Raw genomic sequence first — 21786 nt, forward strand, 5'->3', positions numbered from 1 at the left:
AAAACATACAAACTTTTAAGCAAGACAAATCAAAAGACGGGATGGGAAGTTATCAATGTGGGTCACATCCCAGCCTCTTTTTTAATTTTTGATGTTAACATACCCGGCCACGTGTTACGTAGATTGAAGTATAAATAAAATTCATATTATAGTGAATACAATATAATAATATTTTGTTATTTAAAACAGCTCGTACCCTGGCCGAATTTTTGTTTGCCTTTTTTTTAAGGCTTAGTTATAGAAACATTGGTCTAAATCTCCTGGATAATTATAAAGTTTATACAACACTTTTTACATTTTTTTTTTAATTTTTGAGACGGTTACTTCTTATTTCATTCCATTTTTGTAGTTTCTAATTCTTTCAAAATCCTGTAAACTTTCGTTGTTTTTTCTTGCTTTGGAATAGAATATTCGGCACGATATTGCTGAGGGCCCCAAAATGGTTCCATGCGGCACAAAGTGGCAACCGTAACTTGACCGACATTATTTTTCAAATACATTGGCAAACTCTTATCTTTATAATAAAGTATTTTATTTCATTCAATAATTTTAAAATACTTTCTGTGAATTTTAAAACGAATATAAAAAATTTTACAACATCAGGGATGCATTCCACTTCCACTAAACCAACAGCTTGAAAGCGTACAAATTATTTGAATTCAAACTAGAGATATATTTATTGTTTGTATTTCAATCATAGACACACCATATAAAGACTGGAAACCGATCTGTCATTCTGGTTTGCCTACAAGCTGAAACGTCAACTTACATGCACCCTTAATTCTAACATCAATTCACCACTGCTAACATCAATTCACCACCCTCTAAAGTCAATTCACCACGAAAATAAGAAATAGTGATGAGAAATTCTTTAAGTTAGGCACCTAGTGGCTACGCCGACATTAGCTATTGCATTTTTTGGGAAGAGTACGATAACTCAGGCGTTAAAGTTTGATGACAGATTTGTATAGAACAGTTAAAAACAAGCATTTTTTTTTACTATAGGAAGGGGTCTATTTCCCCCAGTTTAGGAGGTAGGGGCATTTTAAAAAAATATGTACACTAAATGGAAAAAAAATAAATTCCGTTAAAGCCAACACTTTTGTCTATTAACTTGTTTTTAAATCAAGTCAAAACTATGCAAACTAAAAAAGTCTGTTGAGATATTATATTTTAAAAAAAAATGTATTTATAGAGTATCGTGCTCATTGCTTATTATTATATTTTGGTTCACTTTTTCTAATTACTAATGGAACAGACGTGATTGATTTGCATAGTTTTTGAAACAAAATTGTTTTAAACTCAAAATTTGGGCAAAAAAGGGTAAAAAAGGTTTAAAATGTGATTTTTAAAACTTAAAGATTATTAACTATGTCTTTTAGAATGCATGGCTTATATTTTTTTTAGCGAAAACTGAAAAATAGATGATTGATAGTTCTTGAGAAAATTACCAAAAAAAATATTTTAATTAAATTATTTTTTCCTTGCTTGAGTATTTACGTAGTCTTATTTTGATTGTAATAATCGAATATGGATTAAGATATACCCGGCATAAATTATTTTTTCTTAAATCCAGCTTATGTGAATACAAAAGAAACTTTGGCTAGAAGGCTTTGTGATTGAAAGTGGCAAGAAATTGTTAATTTTTAACTTTACTGTACTCAAAAGTGTGTAGTACGTATAATAAACTTTTCAATTCAATAAAACGCTATAATTGTCTGAACAAGGCATTTGTTGTATTATGTAAAGAAAACTTAAAATATATTAGCAAAAATGTAAAACATTGTTATTCATGTAAAGTTATGCATTCCAAAAATTTTTTTTTTTAATGTTATAATAATTCTTTTTTTCTCTAATTTAAAAACGATGACTATTTCCTAAAAGTATTTTGATAACTACAAAACAGTGACTGAGTTTTAACAATTTCACTATAAGTTAAGTTTTTCAAATACAAAAAATGATAAAAGTGTGACAACACCTCAACATCACACATAAAATTACTATTTATTTCGTCGAGGTGAGTTTGAAAACGTCAACAAAATGGGAGGCCACATTCAAAGCACACACATGTTTTATACTTTATAGTATTATATATGTAAATGTTCCACCAACAGTTCCATCGACCGTATTGTAACTTGGGTTTATAAAGAAATTAATTTAACTATATAATAAACAATTTCAAATCAATTGATTAAGTAAATTAGAAAACAATATAAATTTGTATTTGCATTTTAGTAAACAAAACAATTCGTCTTAGACGTCAAATTCTCACCACAGCTATTTTAATAAAAAAAAAACAGCTGGCAAAACAAGTAAATACACCGCATCGAATTGTTGTTGGATTTCACATTTCAAAATGGACGTAATGTCACATTACAAGTACAACAATGTAAACAAATGGGTGTTGGAGGGTAAAACGTATGTCTATGATTCCAATATTTCGCAGAACTGCATATAATCGCTTTTTGATTTTGAATAACATTTCAAAAAATCTCAGTTCGAAATTGATATTTCAAACATTTAAATTTATATATTTTTTGAAAGTTGACAGACAAAATTGTGTTGCTTATCGTGTTCTTAGGGTTTTATAGTTTTGTCGATGAAAGCTTTTTTAATCCCTGCTAATATCTCACCTAAAATAACAGTACTATTTTGTTATTCTTCGCCTTATGGAATGCATCCTTTCACTATAATTTCCAACATTATAGTTTTGACAGTTCGCAGATAATTCTGTTGTCGATCTCGTTGATTTTATTTTGTTAAACTACATACAAAAAAAAGATAACTTTTTTTTTTTTAAAAGTATACCATTGTTAAAAATTGTCTTTATGATAGTTTTTACCATAAGTCAAATTTCTTTCTGTTCTACGAGTACGTATGATAAATAAGTTCAAAATGATTTATGAGAAGCATTTCTTCGATTCGAGTCTTTTTTTTTTAAATAGAAATTATGAAATTTGTTTTGGTTCATTACATTTAAAAATTGATGGATGCAAAGAAAACAAGTCATCAAAAAAACTTAAAAAACTTCCCTTCCGCAATTCAACACAAACGTCATAATTTCTAGAAATTTCTTCATACCTCTCCACACAAAAATGTAATAATTAACTCAATATACATTTTACTCTGCAACATCTTTTTTTGGTTTCCCATAATCATCTTGGTGTACCTCACCTCTAGCTTACATAATAAAATACCTGTTGATGACTATGAGACGTAGCTCGTTTATAAGACAGCGAAGCGTCTATAGTGTACTTAAAAATACATAGGTACACAAATGTAGCTTTGTATCGACTTACAACCTGGTATACACAACGCGCTGCATATAAAACACATATTAAAAGTTAAAACCCATAACATTACAGCTTACAGTAAAGTAAGCTGAAAGCAGCCATAGAGCCGCCACCATACCATACCGATTACTTCACCTATGGCTATGGGCTATAAATCTTAGGTAAATATAGACATATCATCTTCTTTTCCGATTTCCAAGATCACACACTAAAGGAATCTGGTATTTTTCATGTCTTCGAATAGCTTTTCGCTGTACATCGGAATAAATTATAGTTTTTTTAGGAACAAAATTAATTTTAAGTTTCTATTACAATTTCGATTTCTTTTCATTTCTGTAAATTTCACCAACGATTTTTTAATATTTTTTCGATAATATGTTTCTATTGTTTTTTTTAAAACAATTCTTATTTAGTATTGATTTTCATCAAGTTATTCAATTTATCTCAGGTATTGAATTTCAAAACGTGAAACCGTATGTAACCGTATGTTTAGTTTATTTTGTTGGGCTTTCTATAGGTAATAAATCAATTTATTCTTGAGCCAGACCTTTCAAATCAAAAATTTCTCCTGTTTTTGCATTTCATTTGATCAAAAAATTCCAGATCAAATCTACAGATCGGATCCAGGTTTATCCCTCATTGCACTAATCCTAATACAATAATGGCTGAAACATATACACGCTTCAGCTTCGGCTTTGTCTGACGTTTACGAGTTGAACCATATGCTATCACAATGGAGCTTTGACCTCACGTTCTGTTTGACAATCGTAAGGAAAAGAACGTAATGTAACGTAATGTGACTGCAAACGGAAGCTCTAGTTCATGGCTGAAACACATACACGCTTCAGCTTCGGCTTCGAGGTTGCTTTGAATGACATTTCTATTATTTCATCCCTCCAAAGAGCAAATATTTTGTTTGTTGACATTTTTTACAGCTGATGAGCTGTCAGACAAAGCAAATGTTCAGAAAATTGAACTAGAGCTTTCGTTTGGAGTCACATTACGTTACATTACATTCTTTTCCTTACGATTGTCAAACAAAACGTGAGGTCGAAGCTACATTGTGATAGCATGCATTGAATTCCTATGGCTGAACTCGTAAACGTCAGGCGAAGCCGAAGCTGAAGCGTGTATGTGATTCAGCCATCAATTATCTGAACATTTGCTTTGGCTGTCAGCTCAACAGCTGTAAACAAATGTCACCAAACAAAATATTTGCTCTTTGGAGGGATGAAATAATAGAAATGTCATTTAAAGCAACCTCGAAGCAGGCCTACCGTAACGCAGACGAAGCTGAAGTTGAAGCGTGTTTGTGATTCAGCCATAACAAACAAATTTTTAGGTGGAAATTTGACAGCTCTAATGCGCTTTTAAGCACGTACACAAAGTTGCACTACAGTTACAATCGTGGTTCACGCGCCACGAAAAAAAAAACAATCTTTGAAGAAAATCAGAATTTGCGTGTAATTTTTCCTTGAGTCCAAATTTTCTGACAATTTTTATTTGATACAAATTTTCTCAAGTACTTTTTCATAAAATAAAAATTTACCAAGACAAACGTTGAAAACCAAATTGTATTCTGAATGTTTAACAGTTTTCGGAATTCCCTATTTATTAGCAAGAGTTGTAACGTATATTCGCTGACAAATGTTTTAGAAAATAGTAGTAATAGTAAATTTTTTTTTTATTTTCAACATAATATTTTTATACATTTTGGAGTTTAACTTGAAAAAAGTTATGTTGAAAGTTTTAAAAAACTAACGACAATGACATAGAGAGTCGTCTTTTGGGTAAGTGAAAAGACACAAATAATTGTACAATTAAGTAAATTTATAAAAAAGATACAATTTTTGATTTTAAGATAAATTTAAAAAGAAATCCTTAATTTTAAAGTTTTAAAGTGATGTGTACACGTCCATAGTTCACACTATTTTCAAATCTAATAAACTCTGTTAAGATTTGTTTTCTATAGCTTATAGCCAGGTAAATATATCTCGAGAGTCTGTTCCAATCAGCCCTGCAATTTCCGTTAAGGATAGCAATAATTTGAACTTCATTTAGAGTTGCCTTTTCAAAATGTCTTATCCTGAATTCTCTTAGTAGAAATGTTGTATATCTTCTACTTCTCTCATGTTGCACAGGCTACATAATGTTGCTGCGTTGCCTCCATGCCTATTTCCGTTGAGTGAGATAAGATCGCATTTAGCTTTGAAAATCCATGATATTTTGTAAGGGTCCAAGTCATCTGTATCTGTTATGTATTGCGGTCCTATTGAATAATCCAACATCTTAACAATTCGTGTGCTGCTCCACTTGCTCTCTGCTCTGCTTCTTCATTTGTATGTCATTTTAGTTGATCAAGAATTTCAGGTGCAGTTTCAATCGGTAATGCATAGTCTGGAGTGCATGATGGTAACTTCAAAACTCTTTTCAGAAAGTATTGTTATAGCTTTTCCACTTCATTAAAAGTTCCAAAACCCCAGACATGTGCACTATAAATTTGAATAGCTCTGCATACTGCCAAAAAAAGAGTTTCCATTTTGAACTGAGGTTGATATTCTGCTTACTTAAAAAACAACGCCATGTCGCGTTAATAGGAACTGTACTTTGCTGCTGAATTTCTTTTCTCTACATGCTTAAAAAAGTTTAGCTTTGGAGTGAGCAGAACACCAAGATATGTGTATTGAAGTACTTTCCGTTGGAAATCCACTTTTTCCTATTTGAAAGCCTGCCACCATTTCGGAAGGCCATAATTTCCAATTTTGAGAGATTCACTTCGAGATTCCAATTGGCGCAGTAGTCTTCGAAACGTTGCAAAACATCCACATCCTTTGCTAAGATCACCATGTCGTTAACATACAGCAAAAACCTTGTATTTAAACTGTCGATATTAAGACCTCCTTCAATAATCGTATGTAGATCATTTATATATAAAGCAAAAATTAAAGGTGATAAAAGGCATCCTTCTTTCAACCCATATAGTGTTTCAAAGTGTTCCGGTAATTCGTTTCCTGTTCACACTGCTGATTGAGTATCAGAGTATATGCACACTAGCAGGAGATTTTATCAAAAGCCGCCTTTAAGTCCACGAAAAAAGCATAGACTTTCTTTTTTCAGCTTAAGCGTACTATAATGTGTACTATAGACGCCAAGTTATAGATATTATCCACTGTAGAATATTTCTTTTTAAAGCAAGCCTGATATTCTGTTAATAAATTATTTTGTTCCACCCAATTATACAACCTTTCATTGAGAACTTCCATCATGATTTTTGCTATACAATTCATGAACGAAATTCCCCTGTAATTGCTTAGATCAATATTAGAAAATATTTGCGTCTACAAAATTTTACAAAGTAAATAACACCTAACGATATTGAACAATTTAAGCTTTGTGTTTTTTTAATGATTGACAATCGTTTAGTTTAGTCTCTAAAATGGGTGTTTTTTCAAAAATAGAATTTGATACTTCAGTAGTTATAAACAAAAAGAGGGCTACCAAGTGGACGTTATCTACACCGATTTTGCAAAAGCGTTTGATAGGGTGCATCATACAATTTTATTAAAAATTAGAGAACATAGGTTTTCATTCCAACATACTTAAATGGCTGACAGCTTATCTTACAGGGCGCAGTCAGCGTGTTTCAATTAATTCGATTACCCCACATCCACTTTTCTGTAGCTTCTGGTGTTCCGCAAGGGAGTCATTTAGGTCCAATGCTGTTTCTTATTTTTATTAATGACCTACCTGATGTTCTTAAAAACTTTATGCGTCTTATGTTTGCGGATGGTTTAAAATTTTTTAGGCGTGTAAAAACTTAACAGACTGTACGCTGCTCCAAAATGAAACAATCTTATCAACTGGAGCAATATACCAATTAGCCCTAAACATATCCAAATGCCAATGTTGTTCGCTTACCCGTCGTTTGTAACCCATCGTTTACGATTATAATATGCAAAATCATGCCCTTGATAGCGTTTCTATTGAAAAAGAAACCTTGGAGTCATTTTTGATTACAAGCAAAACTTTGTACAGCATAGAGTATGCTGTTGGGTTTTATTTTTCGTAATTACTTTGGTCTTAGGGACCCCTACACACTAAAAGCCCTTTATGTGGCGTATGTTAGATGAATACTTTTTCAAGAAATGCACAGCGTCTTCCCTCTCCATCCTGTTGCATATATTACAGATGACGTGAAGATCTGCTCTGTGAGGTATATAGTTCAGGTTTAGAATTTTAGCTCGTAGTCTGACCATCATAGATATTTCCCTGAAACTAAGCTCATCACGGAAGTGGTTTAACTGCTGCAAATTGTGGTTAAGCTGGCAGTTGACCGTACGATGTAAGAAGTTTGAAGCTTCATCCATGTACTTGGTTCTAGCTGCTTTATCTACCTTGGTACATGTCCTTTTTTAATTTGAAAAGGTTCTCGACATTACAAACCAAATAAATTCCACAATTTGCTGCCAATTCAAGCCATTTACTATACCATCCACTCCTTGAATTGATAGCCTTAAGAACAGATATTTTGGATAAACGATAGTCTGCCAAATTTAAGCTTCTAATTATGTAATCCACTTGCAGTTTTAATGTTTTCGCAAAAATTGGAGATATTCCCGTTTCTAGCATTATGACATAGTTCGGTGTGTTAGCTGGCAAATAGAATGTTCGTTTAATGTAGAAGCGCAATAGCTTTTCAACCACCAACCATCTCATAATATTTACTTCCCCAAGTTTGTGCAGCGTAAACCATAATGGATTCTAGAACCGTTTCAAAATTTTTTTATTTGCTACTATGAGCCACACATTCGTTCGTGAAACATCTTTTCCATGTGAGGTTTATCGCCATTTTCGCTTTATTAAGCTTTTCACTAAAGTGTTTCTCCATACTTAAGTCCTTCGTGAAAGTAACTCCCAGGTACTTAAACTCTTTAACCACTTCAATCAATTCTCCATTGAATTTCCACTTTTCGTTTGCTCAATTTCCTCCATGTTTTTTGAAGATTATCACTTTCGACTTCTATAAATTGACAATTAATCCCCAAAGTTTGGAATATTCGTGTATCCGATTAATCATTAGTTGAAGTGATTCTGGTGTATATGCGAGCAGTACAATGTCGTCTGCAAATAGCAGAGCTTTAATCAGCGTCCCCGCATAAAGAATTCCTCCGAGCAACCAGTCGATTAGATCCTCTATGAATATTGCAAAAAAAGCGGGCTTAGTGTGCAATCTTGCCTAACCGCTGATGCAAATTGGAACCAATCTGACTTTTCTTCACCATTCCACATAGCAGCTTGAGTGTCTTCATATATGTTTTCTATTAGTCTGCCAAACTTCAAAGACATTCCTTTTTCGAACAGCTTATAGATTAGCGATTTACGATCCACAGTATCGAACGCAGCTTTGAAGCCAATGAAGAACACGTTGAATTGTTTGTTTTGGTCTAAGAATGAATCTGTAATACTCCAAAGTACAAATGTATGATCAACATTTGAATACCCTTGTCTAAAGCCGGCTTGAAATTCTTTTAATTGTTTATTTTCTTTTATTCATGTTGACAGTCTTCGTTGCATTATTGCGGTAAATATTTTATAGGATGCATTAAGAAACAAAATTCCTCGATAGTTTGCTGGATCCGATGTACATCCTTTCTTGTATATACGAAAAGTCAGTGCTTCCTTGAACTGAAGCGGTGTCACGCCTGTTTTAAAAACTTTATGTGAGCGGCAAAAAAAAGCCGCTATTCGCATATTTATAGAATTCAGCTGGTATTCTATCAGACCCCAGTTAAACTTATATTTTTTAACAAATTAAATAATGTAATAATAATTTTAATTTTTTATTTATTTTAAAAATTTCGGTAGTCTATTTGAAATTGTAAACTCTAATTGATATTAAATAAATACAAAAAACTTATTTCACTCATTAAAATAGACAATCTTAAGGAAGATATGTTAATAAAATATCAGGAATTATTTGTTTTAATTTTTTCCATTTTGAGAATTGAACTTGAATGTAATAAGAACTCAAGATAAGAGGTTTATTCGTGGATTATGGTCTAACTATGTTTAGATTTTCGCATGTTACAGTTGACGAAATATTTATTGACACTACCTTTTTGTAAAATAACAAACAAATATTCAACGAGTTATTCGGGTCAGATTTTAACAACGCAAAGAGAACACAAAGATCAATTTTATGCTAAGCGAAGTTGAAAATCAGATTGAGAAGTAAAGTTTGAATTTTCTTATCCGCATCTGTTTTTTAGATTTTATTCTAAAAGGTAGCCGGAATACAGTTGATAAGGAGCCACCACAACATTTTAAAAACTCATGAAACCATGGGTTACTAAAAATTAGACAGGTGAAAGACCTTTATTTTGACGTTTTGACTTAGGAGAGAATACATGGCTTTCCATGACACCAGCACGATACAAATTCATCGTTTTTCTTAAAAAAATTTTGTTGGGTTTTTGTTTTGCGTTAGTTTGGTCGCAGTAAAAACATGAAATCTCAAAAAGTGCAGCATTGGTAAAAGGCGTAAGTTCTCTCTACTTACCATACTCTACGAACATGCCTTCGAGATACACAAGAGTTTTCAATAGTACCAACATTAAAATATGCTTTTGTTTACCGAAAAACACCCCAAACTTTATGATCTTAATTAAGACAGGATTATCACCGCTCTTCATCAAAACTATTAAACGTCATGTTGATTATATCAAAAAAGTTTTTAATATGACAGATGAAGGACTCCCAAAAATTCTGGCATTGAAAGCAATTGAGAAGAAAAATCTGTGGTATAAGAAACTAGAAGACCATGCTGAGTACTGTAGAACTGACTTTCGAATAGTTGATGAAAATGGTAATTACTGCGATGATGACCTCCGGAATCTTATTGCAAATTTAGACGAAAAACTGGTAGTCGACGCTGTTAATGAAGCTACGTCCTTGGTGCATAGATCTACGCACAAACATCTAAATCACAATTTATGCGAACTTAACTACTTTCGTAACGAGAACAAACAGGAGCTCATATTGGCAATTTTTTAAAATGAGAGGAGAAATGATAATGATAATTATATACCACATCGGAAGAATCTGCCTATCTACTGCAGCCTTTGTAACTTAAAAGTAAGGGAAGATGTGATCCATTTCATAGGAAAGTGTCCAATTTTATGTGAAATACGCAGAAATTGCTGGGCAGCAATGTAAAGTCACCAGAAGAAATAGTTGCCCTCCTTAACTGGGAAGGATACTCAAAACAATTATTTAATTATTTTCGATCTGCAATGTCTTACCGCAATCACATTACAAACGAATCCTTTTAAAAAAATAATTTATTTAATTTATATTCTAAATGCTATTTCAAAAAAAAAAACTTCGATTAGATAAACATTGTTAATTTTCAAACAGAAGTCAATTGAGTCAAGCCTTAACGATTTTACTAAATTATATTGAAAAAGAAAAACAGTTCTGCAGACCCAGCTCAACCATACCTGTGCATATAGAATGAAAATGATAAATTGTTGGTTCAAAGGTATTCAAATGATTATTATTTTGTCTAACTTAAAAACAACTCAATCCCACTGTTGTGCATCGTTGTGATGGTCGCCGTTGTTTGTAAATACCACATGTGGCACATATAACATTTTTTCAACACCGATTTCCCATCACCACCTGATGATAGTTGAGCCGTTGAAAGTGAGAGTTTTTTCTGATCTCGGTCGTGTACCGTACCGGCAAACAAAATGCAGTGAGTTCAAAAAGTTGAATCTTTTTCTCTCATAGTCAAACATAGGAAGGAAGTTAAACCAGTATATACCAATAAATATATTATGCAAAGTATTTCTATTTTTATATTGCATTATGTAGACAAAAATGGCAGTTTATAAATGACTTTATGAACCTTGAAAATATTACATATACATATTTTGTTTATAACATCGTGTAAGCAATATTCAGTTTTGTTTTTTTTCTTTCAAAATTTACCATAAGAGATTTATTCAGTTAATTATGAATATCTATCCAAAATTTGAAAATGAAGATCATGGTTAAGCAAATAAGCAACAGGTGAGAGTTTCACTTTTTCTTTATAGGAAAACGAATAGCCATCATCATTTCTATTCGTATATTTGTCTATAAGTATGATTCCGATTATGGTATGATAAATTGACAAACAAATATACAAAATTACCATTTGCGTACTTCCATTTGCAACATGCCTGAATTTTTAAAATCGAATATAAATGAATTATCGTTAGGGTATTAGTTTTTGGGTTACACTATGGACACATGCACAATAAGCTAATAAAAATGACAATTGAATATTAAAATATTTGCTTTATTTATATTAAACAAAATTTAATCAATGCACACAAATTTTAATTGATTTATTTTATATTTAATATGTTTAGCTCATGCTGCTGCAGTTGGTGAACCAGAATGCCCTGAGAAAAAAGGAGTACAAGCTTATGCGCACACGGAAAATTGTGATCAATTTTTCTTGTGCACAAATGGAACGTTGACTTTGGAAACTTGCGAAAATGGATTGTTGTTTGACGGTAAAGGAGCTGCACACAACCACTGTAACTATAATTGGGCAGTTGATTGTGGTAACCGACATTATGATCGTAAGTACTAAGCACTACACTCTATTTCTCTAAATATCCAGTCTAAAAACAAAAATGAAAGAAAAACCTGTGTTAAATTGAGAGCAAAAAAGGCCTTGAGTATAGGTTTGCAGGTTATGTAATAGAACTCTGCGAAAATTATTATGGTAAGAATAGAGGTATTCAGGTAAATGGCAAGATTGAACTTAACAAAATGTGTGGCGCTTAAGTGACCGTAGCGGTGTTTAAATTATAACAAGACATCTTAACAGTCTCGATGACAGCACTTGATATGATGATAAATACAATTGTAAGCCGTCTGGCGTACGGTCTGTGTTGAAAATTCTCACGCATGCTTCACATTTTCTTTATATGCGATTTATGAGCTCAGCCATTCGTAGCAATAAATAAAAAGCACGTAGGGGAGAGTATCCAAACAGTAAGACACCAAAAAAGTTATTCGGAATATTTTTTCTAAGGTACTAGACTTACCTACTATTTGCTTTCAGTACCCATATTCGAACTTAGAAATTGTATACCGAGTGACATTTACTATAATAAATTAATTTAACTTCAAATGAAAAAGTTTGGCAAAGGACATGTCTTTCTATTTAAACATGTAAATTAATATATTACTAGCACTTTAGCACTCCTTTTGGCTGAAATGTTTCATTGAACTTTCTTAACAAGGGTTTACAATGAAATAAACTATAAGTTGCAAGTTTAAGAGAATAATCAAGAGAAATATCCAAATATAGAAATGAGCCTTTTGATATTAAATTAAAATCGAACTCTCCATTTCTGATATTGGACATTTTCCGGTATGTCTGCCAGATTCTCGGAATTTTTAACATCGAAAAATCCAATATCTTATAATTTATATATGTATATGTTTTTTAAAATAATTCCCTAATGTAACTTACTTTGTATTTATGAAAATAATTGACAATTGCAAATGAATTAAACCAAAGGGGTTAACTTCAAGTTCGGACCTCAGCTCTTTCGTTTATTATTTTATATCGGCTATAATCACGAAACTAAGTCAATTACAAAAATCCACAAAAATAAAATGTAGTTTAAGTTTCTTTCTAAGCTTAATGTTTATGTTTAAACTAACCCTCAAAACCCCTTTCTAAAGCGTGAATATTTGTCCGCTAACAAAACTTTAAAAGCCTTGCTTAAGTCTATAAGCGTCAAGCATACTTTGAGAACATTGCACACGATCTTTCAAGTTGCAGGAACGCGTCACAGTTTTGGAGCAAAGTACGCCTTATAAACAACGACAGTCAATTACCGCGACCTTGCCTACCGATCGAGCTGAAGGATTTATGCGAACATTTCAAAAACCTCACAAAGAACAAGTTTACTACGAGCTTCCAATTTGCTATCCCTTTTCAGGCGGATGACGCCTTGGACGCCCCCTTTTGTATCTTAGAGGTAAAGGCAGTTTTGGATGAACTGAAATGTAACAAAGCTCCAGGATCCAACGGTATACCGCCGGAATTTTACAAATTCAGCACACCCTCATTCATCGAACACTTTACTCTAGCGCTTAACCAGGCTTACGAAGACGGATGCATACCTACTTATTTTAAGGATTCTATCGTCACTCCCATATTCAAGAAAGGTGACCGCACTGATCCTGCAAACTATAGAGGAATATCCTTGCTGAACACTTCAATGAAAATTCTGACAAGGCTTCTATACAAAAGACTCTACGGTTGGGTTCAAGCAAATCATCTCCTTGGTGAGTCTCAAGCCGGGTTCCGCAAGAACTACTCAACGATAGACCAAATCTACTCACTCACATCCATTGCGGACATCTTCATTAAAGATAAAAAGAAGCTGTATGCCTTCTTTATAGATTTTAAAGCTGCCTTCGACACCATCGACAGAAAAGCTCTAATGCTTAAACTTTACAACAAAGGTGTTTCAACAAAGTTTGGACGCATTTTGGAAAAATTTTATGAATCTACAACATCTGCAATCTCTTTCAACAACGATATAGCGGAATCATACGAAGTGGAAGTAGGAGTAAGACAAGGTTGCAACTTAAGCCCTCTTTTGTTTGCACTCTTCATAGACGACATGGAGGACGATCTACAGGGTGGAGCAAAAGTTACAGCAAATCTTCTAGTGAAATCCTTAAAATTCGCCGATGACATTGTTATATTTGCTGAAACGCCTGAAAGTCTCCAGTTGATGATAAAAAGAATAGCTGCATACTGCTACAAATAGAGGCTTCTGGTAAACCTTAGCAAATCCAAGGTTATGATCTTTCGTAACGGTGGAGGCCCAAACTGTCGCAACGAAAAGTGGAGATTTGATAGCAAGGAAATCGAAGTAGTAAGTGACTACAACTACCTAGGAGTAAAGATATCAAGAAATCTGAATCTGAGAAACCACATTGTAGAGAAACTAGCCAAATCAAAAAATGCACTAAATGCAACGTGGAAGTCCATTATGCACAACAAAGACGTTCATTTCAATTCAAAGTTCCGAATTTTTGAAACAACGGCGAAGGCAGTTATGTGCTAACGCCGCACAAGTATGGGGTCACAAAGAATTCAGTGAGGTGGAATATCTTTTGAGATATTTTCTAAAGAGAACTTTGAGGCTTCCAAACAGTACTCCAAATCACATTCTCATGCTCGAGACGGGTCTTCCTCCTCTATTCATTTCGACACTTAAAATGCAAGTAGACTACATAATAAAGACGTTAACCATGAACGAGAACAGGCTGCCCAAAAAAATAACTATGGTAATTTTAAGAAGGAAGTCATCTTGGTTCGAGAGCTGGAGTAGCTTAGCTACTCTTTGTGACCGTCAGCTAACTCTAAACGAAAATAGGCCAGATCAATGGAAAGCTGAACTTTATGATCTCATTAGTGCAGTTGATGTGAAGAAAAGAGAGGAATTCATTACAAAAGCTAGAGAGTCGACAAGCAGACGTATTTACGCAATGCTCGATTACAATCTTGCAACCAGAAGTTATTTCAAGGAAGAGTACTCATCCGACCTCATGTCACTGGTTTTAAAAACAAGAGGAGAGTTGCTGCCACTCAACTTTATGCCGCATAGAGAAGAACGCTCGGAAATCTGCAATTTGTGCAACCAAGGAGAAAGGGAAAACATCTACCACTTCCTTTGCAGATGCCCGATCTTAATGGAATCTCGGAGGAGTGTTTTTGGGAAGAGTTTACTGAGTGAAGATGAAATGATAACCATTCTCAATGGAGCTGATTGGAAAGTCCTGTTTCAATTTGTCAAGCTTGCTCTTTCATACAGAAAAAAAATTACAGACGAACTTTTTTAAATACAAAAAAAAAATTACTTAAAATCTACTTTAAAGTTTATATTGTCAACTGGCAGACGGCTTAGGCCATGCTCTAAAAATGTTAGTTTATTATTATTATTATATATAAATATAATCTGCATAAGACTTAAAGAAAAATAAAACATTTGTTAATCTAAATCTAATCTAAATCTAACTAACCCAAATAATTTTAAAAAATTGTTTAAGACAAATTTCTTATGTATGTCACTTTTCGCTATAGCTACACCAATTTCCACACCCGGCTGTGAATATCAATTCGGTATCTACCCCATTTCACCTGAATGCTCTACCAGCTACATTAAGTGTGAATACGGTGAACCACACCAACTTGAATGTGATGCCGGTTTAGCTTATGATGACAGAATCCACGGATGCAACTGGCCTGATCAACTTTTGGAGAAATGCAACCCAGAAGGTAACTAAAACTTAAAACATGTTTTTCAATTTACCTAAAAAAATTTAAACTTATGTTTTTGTTTTTAATAATTTTATAGCCGTTGTTGGTTTCAAGTGTCCAACCAAAGTCGCACCTGATTCAGTAGCTGCTCGTTTCTGGCCATTCCCACGTTTCCCTGTGTCCGGCGATTGTCATCGATTGATTACATGCGTTGAAGGTCATCCACGATTGATCACATGTGGTGAAGATAAGGTCTTCGATGAGAATACACTAACTTGTGAAGATCCAGAATATGTTCCAAATTGCAGAAGCCACAAGAAATAAATCACTTTCGTTTGTTAAGAAAGTGAAATAAATCTTGAACCATTTCTTCACTTTGTACAAAGAAAAAATTTCTAATTCAATTCTCTACCTACTACTCTTCAGCGGACTAATTCCTCAAATATCGCCTATAATTTGAATGTAAAGATTGTATTCCTCTTCTTTCTTGTGTTTGTTTTGTTTTTAAATAATCTTAGATATTTTTGTTGTTTTATTATTTTTTTTGAAGAAGAAGTTTGTACATATAGATTGGCTTTGTTTACTGAAATTGATTAAATAAATTGTTTATTTATAAATAAGACTTTTAATGGAAAAAGAGAAGACTCTTGTTAGTCCAATTGAGTTCGACAACAAACATCATGAATCTTGAGGCCTTTTTCTTAGCTTAATCAAACTAATTGGAGTTACTTATGAAACTACCTTTTCCTTGTCCATCCAGCTAGGAACACGCTATAGTCATTGGTAAGGCGGAACGATAGCCTTAACTTTAGTCGTTCGGAGTACACACCTACCTCATTAGTTTTTTATCCTATAGAATTGTCTTCTAGGAATTAAATGTCTTCATAGAAAGATCTGGAAGGTATTGAAATCTGTAATTCTGCATCGACCTGTATTTGGGGGATGGTATAGTCTTCGTGCTTCGAAATTGATTCTAAAAAAGAGGCTGGGATTCGACCCACACTGATAACTTCCCATCTCGTCTGTCGATTTGTCTTGCTTAAAAGGTTTTCGGGTTTTGTGAAAAAATGGTCCGTTGAATTATTAAAAAAAAAAATTTAATTACCAAAAATATTTTGCATATGATGAAGTAGTTTTTTTCTTAGGCTTTTATTTTTGTAAAAACAACTTTCAATTTAATTTTTCTCAAAATTGTATTAATTGTTGAAAACAATATTTATTATAAAATAAAATTAGTTTGAAGCCATAATCTAAAATATTTGAGTCGATTACTACTTAAAACTCAATTTTTAACAACTTGATTTGATTTTTCTAAAAATTTAACTGAATGTTGAAAACGATACTTTTATAAGAATCGATCTGAATAGCGATGAAATCAATGCAAGGTTCGGGATTGCAAGCCTCATTTATTACCTATGACTTCTTTACAGGAAAAGGGATCTACAGTAGTTTTCTTAACTCTTTTTCGAATATTACGTGTCCAATTTAAGTTTTGTCTAAAATGAGACCCAGATATTTAGCTTCATTTAAAAATTTTATTTGGATACCTTTTATAGAAGGGAATTGGGTTAACACCGATCAATCCATTGTACAAGCTTACTTAAAGCGTATTGTGAGAGTTCTTTTCGGGTATTAAATTGCTTACCTGTAACTGATAAAAAAACTTCGTCCACATAAGCAATCTCTGTAAAGACATCACCGCTATCCATTAAATACGATATGATCGGCCGAGCAAAAATGGTGACTGCTACCGAGAAAACCAACAGCGCTTATTTGGATGTGGCTTTGTCATTGGAGCCAAACTTATGCAAGAACTTTTGAGCTATATGGCCATCCGCATACAGGCTTAATTCGGCAACATAAGCCTGATATGCGCGCACGCCCATACAGAAGAGAAGGATAACACCAAAATCGCAAGAGATCGCCAAGTCCTTTTCCAGCCGAGTTACAAGTAACATCTCTCGAAGTTCTCTGCCGCCAACACAATGTATCGAAAACCAGTGGCAATATTGCCAAGACGCAATCAGAGAAACCGTGCTGGGTTTCAAGCAGCCACCAACAAGGAACCCCTGGTTTGATGACGAATGTTGGCAGGCAAATTCAGCCAAACAACAGGCACGTAAAGCGGTGCTGCATGAAAGGACGAGAGCTGCTCATGAGGAACACCGACTTCTCAGAAGTAAAAAGAGAGGGCATGAGAAGCATGCGGTCGAAGATGTTGAGAGGTTTAAAGCAAGATTAAAGGTCGAAAGTTTTATGAACAGGTGAAACGAAATTGACAGGTACATAAACCTAGAACCGAAGGCTGCAAAGCTGAAAGTGGAAACATTATAGTGGAACCCCAGTCAATGCTGAGGATATGGAAGGACCACTTCTGCAGACTGTATAACGGCGACGACGAACCAAATTCCACTGTCAGGCAGGATGATCCATTCAACATAGACGATGAAAGCCAACAATCCCGTCCTCCCGACTTAGACGAAGTAAAGATTGCCATATCTAAGCTGAAGTCTAATAAAGCCACTGGAGCAGAAGGCTTGAATACCGAGCTCTTTAAAGCATCTGGAGATAAGTTGGTTAGGAGCATGCACCAACTTATCTGTAAGATATGGTGGGAAGAAACATGCCCGATGAATGGAACCTCAGTATTGTTTGCCCGATCCTGAAAAATGGAGACCCTCTAAACTGCACCAACTATAGAGGAATCAGTCTACTTAACATCGCCTATAAAATCTTCTCTGCCGTAATATGTGAAAGCCCATCGTCAACAACCTGATAGGTCCTTATCAGTGTGGATTTGAATAGGAAAGTCCACAGTTGATCACATATTCACATTACGGCAGATCCTGGAAAAAACCAAGAACACCAAATCGACACCCACCATCTTTTCATTGATTTCAAGGCTGCATATATGACAGCATCTACAGGAACAAGCTGTATAGAGCCATGTCTAGTTTTGGCAGACCCGCCAAACTCATCCGTTTGTGCAGGATGGCCATTGAGAATTCACGCTGCTCCATAAAGGTTGGAAACAACTTAACAGAACCTTTCGATGTCAAAAAAGGTTTAAGACAAGGTGATGCACTGTCATGTGATTTTTATAATATCGTGCTTGAAAGAATAGTGCAGAGCTCACACGTCAACACTAGAGGCACTATCTTTCAAAAGTCTGTCCAATTACTGGCATATACTGATGACATTGACATAATCGGCAGAACTCAGCATGATGTCAATGGAGCTTTTGTGAGTATTGAGGCAGAGTCGGCAAAAATGGGTTTAATGGTTAATGAGGGCAAACCAAAGTTCATGCTGTCATCAAAAAAGGACCTATAACACCGACGCCTTGGTCAAAACGTCACCATCGACAGACGTAACTTTGATATTGTCAAGGACTTCGTCTACCTAGGCTCCTTTGTAAGCGTAGAAAACAATACCAGTGCTGTATTTCTTTGCGCTGAAAAACCAATTGAGTGGTAAAGTCCTCCCTCGAGGGACCAAAGTGTTGCTATATAAGACCCTTATCATCCCTGTCCTATACGGTGCAGAAGCATAGACTATGACAAAAGCGGATGAAAGCACCTTGGATCGGTTCGAGAGAAAAGTTCTTCGTGTGATCTACAGTCCCGTATGCATCAAAGGGGAGTGGAGGAGAAGATGGAACGATGAGTTGTACGGGCTGTACAATGACGTAAATTTAGCCAGAAGGGTAAAAGTTCAACGACTAAGATGGCTGGGTCACGTAGAGCGCATGGAAACCAATGCTCCGGCTCGCAAAGTCTTCGAATCCACACCCGCAGGACAACGCAGTAGTGGAAGACCGCGGATCAGGTGGTGCGCACAAGTGGAAAGCTCGAAACGGGAGACCTAGGGACCGAGCTACGAGTAGATGGAGAAGTTTGTTGGGTGAGGCCCTTGTTCACACCGGACTGTAGGGCCATCTTAAGTAAGTAAGTGTTATTGCAGATGTGTCCACGTTGTTAAAAGCGACTTAAATGTCAAGGAAGGCAACTACATTATACTCTTTATGATAAAGGAAGAACTAGAGTGTGTTAAGCAGCCATCGTTTCCACAGATTTACCCTTACAGCAGACATGTTGTGACTTAGATAGAAGTCTTGTATCAATGTTTTCTCTGAGATGGATATCAATCAATCTTCCTAAGGTCTTGAGAAGGAATAATGAAAGACGTACTCAAACATATGTCTTAGATATTTGTTAATTACTTGCGATTATTTAACCGCCTTTGGATCAAGCCTTTCAACTGTATGACTTAAGACGAAAATAGTGTCTGGAAAATGCTTAGAAAATTTCTCAGAAAATTAAATTATTTTGAATAACAAATTCCTGGATTTGTATACACATATGTATGTTCATAAATATAATTTAATATTATTATTTCTCTATGTTTCAATCATAGCTTCTTCAATATTCAAAAATAGAAAAGCTAACACCTGCTTGAATAATTGAAAAACGACTTCCTCAGCAGATTATTTGATAATAATTAAATGGGCGTTACTTTATAATTGATTTTTAATTATAAGACCATTCAAACGCGTTTATATATATACTCGTAAGCCCTTAATATCTTCATCAAATTCCATTCCTAGGTTAATACATCTATACCCATAGTTGAAGAAGAAGGATGAATTACGATTTAGTGCAGCCGATTCGAGGAAATATGGCCATCCTCTTATACTTAGGACTTTGGCGCCTAGACAACAAATGGGAACCACTCTATCGACTTTATTCGTTCATATTGCATTTTTGTTTCACAATTCTAACAACAGCGTCAATGTGGGCAAGTGTCTTCACTTCGAAGGAATTTGAAGCAATAACCGAATCGTTGCATATGGCACTCACTGAAGCGGTTTTCTTGCCAAAAATTATAAATATGTCAAGATTGAGCAGTGAATCGGTTCATTTTTTGACACTCTTCGATTTGGAAGAGTTCAGCTTGAAGAACATGGAAGAATTAACTCTTTTCAAAAGATCCCATCAGGTTTTTTATCGTGTGATCAAGTGTTATTGTTCGTCCGGAGTGGGTGTGTATGCAGCTTGTTTTACTGTCGTAGCAATTGGAAAGAATTGGGTCCTCCCATATCCGGCTTGGATGCCTTTTGATTTGCATTCGAAGTTCTATTGGTATGCCTATTTTTTCCAACTTATTGGCCTGACTGTGACAACGTTGTCACATGTTAGCATTGACGTGTTGCAGTTGTTTTTGCTGCATCATATTTCATTGGTCTATCGAGTGATCGGGATGCGTTTGTCAAAAATTGGAGTTGATTTGTCAGATGCTTCGAACGCCAGAGAAATCCATGAACTAGTTATGACTGATTTGAGAGAAATCATCAAAATTCATGGATTTGTTAAAAAGTATACGAACGTGTATAAATTCTTTCGATAAATCATGAATTAAAACAATTTTTTGATCAGGGTTACACAAAAATGTGAAGGTTTTATGTCATTTCCATTTTTCATGCAAGTCCTTCTGAGTGCACTTGTTCTTTGTTTCTCAGGATATCAGACAAGTAGTGTAAGTAAAAGTATTTACATATATGGATATGTAAATTTCTAATGTTTAGATTAAAACTTATTATGATTTATTTAGATATCTCCAAGAGAAAATCCTGGACAATTTCTGGCAATGGGTGATTTTCTTGTAGTCATTGGGATTCAAATGTTTCTACCTTGTTACTATGGAAACCAAGTGACAATTGAATCGGGCAAAATGAGTGAAGCTTTATACAATTCAAACTGGATGGACTTGCCTGAAAATTCTAAGAAAGTTATACGTTTGTATATGGAATTTTTGAAGGAACCTGTTTATGTTAGGGCTGGAAAGTTTTTTGATATTGGGTTGCCAACATTTGGAAAGGTGATTGAGTTTTTTTTCTAACTGCTTTAAGCGAATAAAGACTTTCTTGTGTTTTATTTTCAGACCATTAATAATGCATACAGTTATTTTGCTTTACTCCTGCAAATGAACAATTAATAATAATAAAAGCAATGATATTTAATTTTTAAATATTGTGTGTTTTTTATTTTAAATGCACTGGCAAATAATACGAAATTAAACATTTTGTATTTTCTTAGAATACGTGTTAAGAAATTGAAATAATAATAATCGAATAGTTATGTGGGTTGA

The 21786-nt window shown here is 34.3% G+C and overlaps 2 protein-coding genes across 2 annotated transcripts in view; both read left to right on the plus strand.

Moving 5' to 3' along the window:
* Positions 1–16259, plus strand: part of LOC129946809 (protein obstructor-E) — a 30118-nt gene extending 13859 nt beyond the window's left edge. The window contains exons 2-4 of the mRNA XM_056057153.1: positions 11711–11926; positions 15463–15657; positions 15737–16259. Of these exons, the coding sequence (XP_055913128.1) occupies positions 11711–11926; positions 15463–15657; positions 15737–15963 (638 nt within the window). The 3' untranslated portion in view covers positions 15964–16259. The remainder of the gene's footprint in view (positions 1–11710; positions 11927–15462; positions 15658–15736) is intronic.
* A 3991-nt stretch (positions 16260–20250) lies between these two features.
* Positions 20251–21786, plus strand: LOC129946808 (odorant receptor 94a-like). The gene is made up of 4 exons (XM_056057152.1): positions 20251–21014; positions 21075–21174; positions 21250–21516; positions 21580–21786. Exons 1-4 carry the CDS (start codon positions 20281–20283, stop codon positions 21631–21633), a joined length of 1155 nt encoding a protein of 384 aa, XP_055913127.1. The 5' UTR covers positions 20251–20280; the 3' UTR covers positions 21634–21786.

Source organism: Eupeodes corollae, chromosome 2 (assembly GCF_945859685.1).
Source record: "Eupeodes corollae chromosome 2, idEupCoro1.1, whole genome shotgun sequence".
NCBI classification, from domain to species: domain Eukaryota; kingdom Metazoa; phylum Arthropoda; class Insecta; order Diptera; family Syrphidae; genus Eupeodes; species Eupeodes corollae.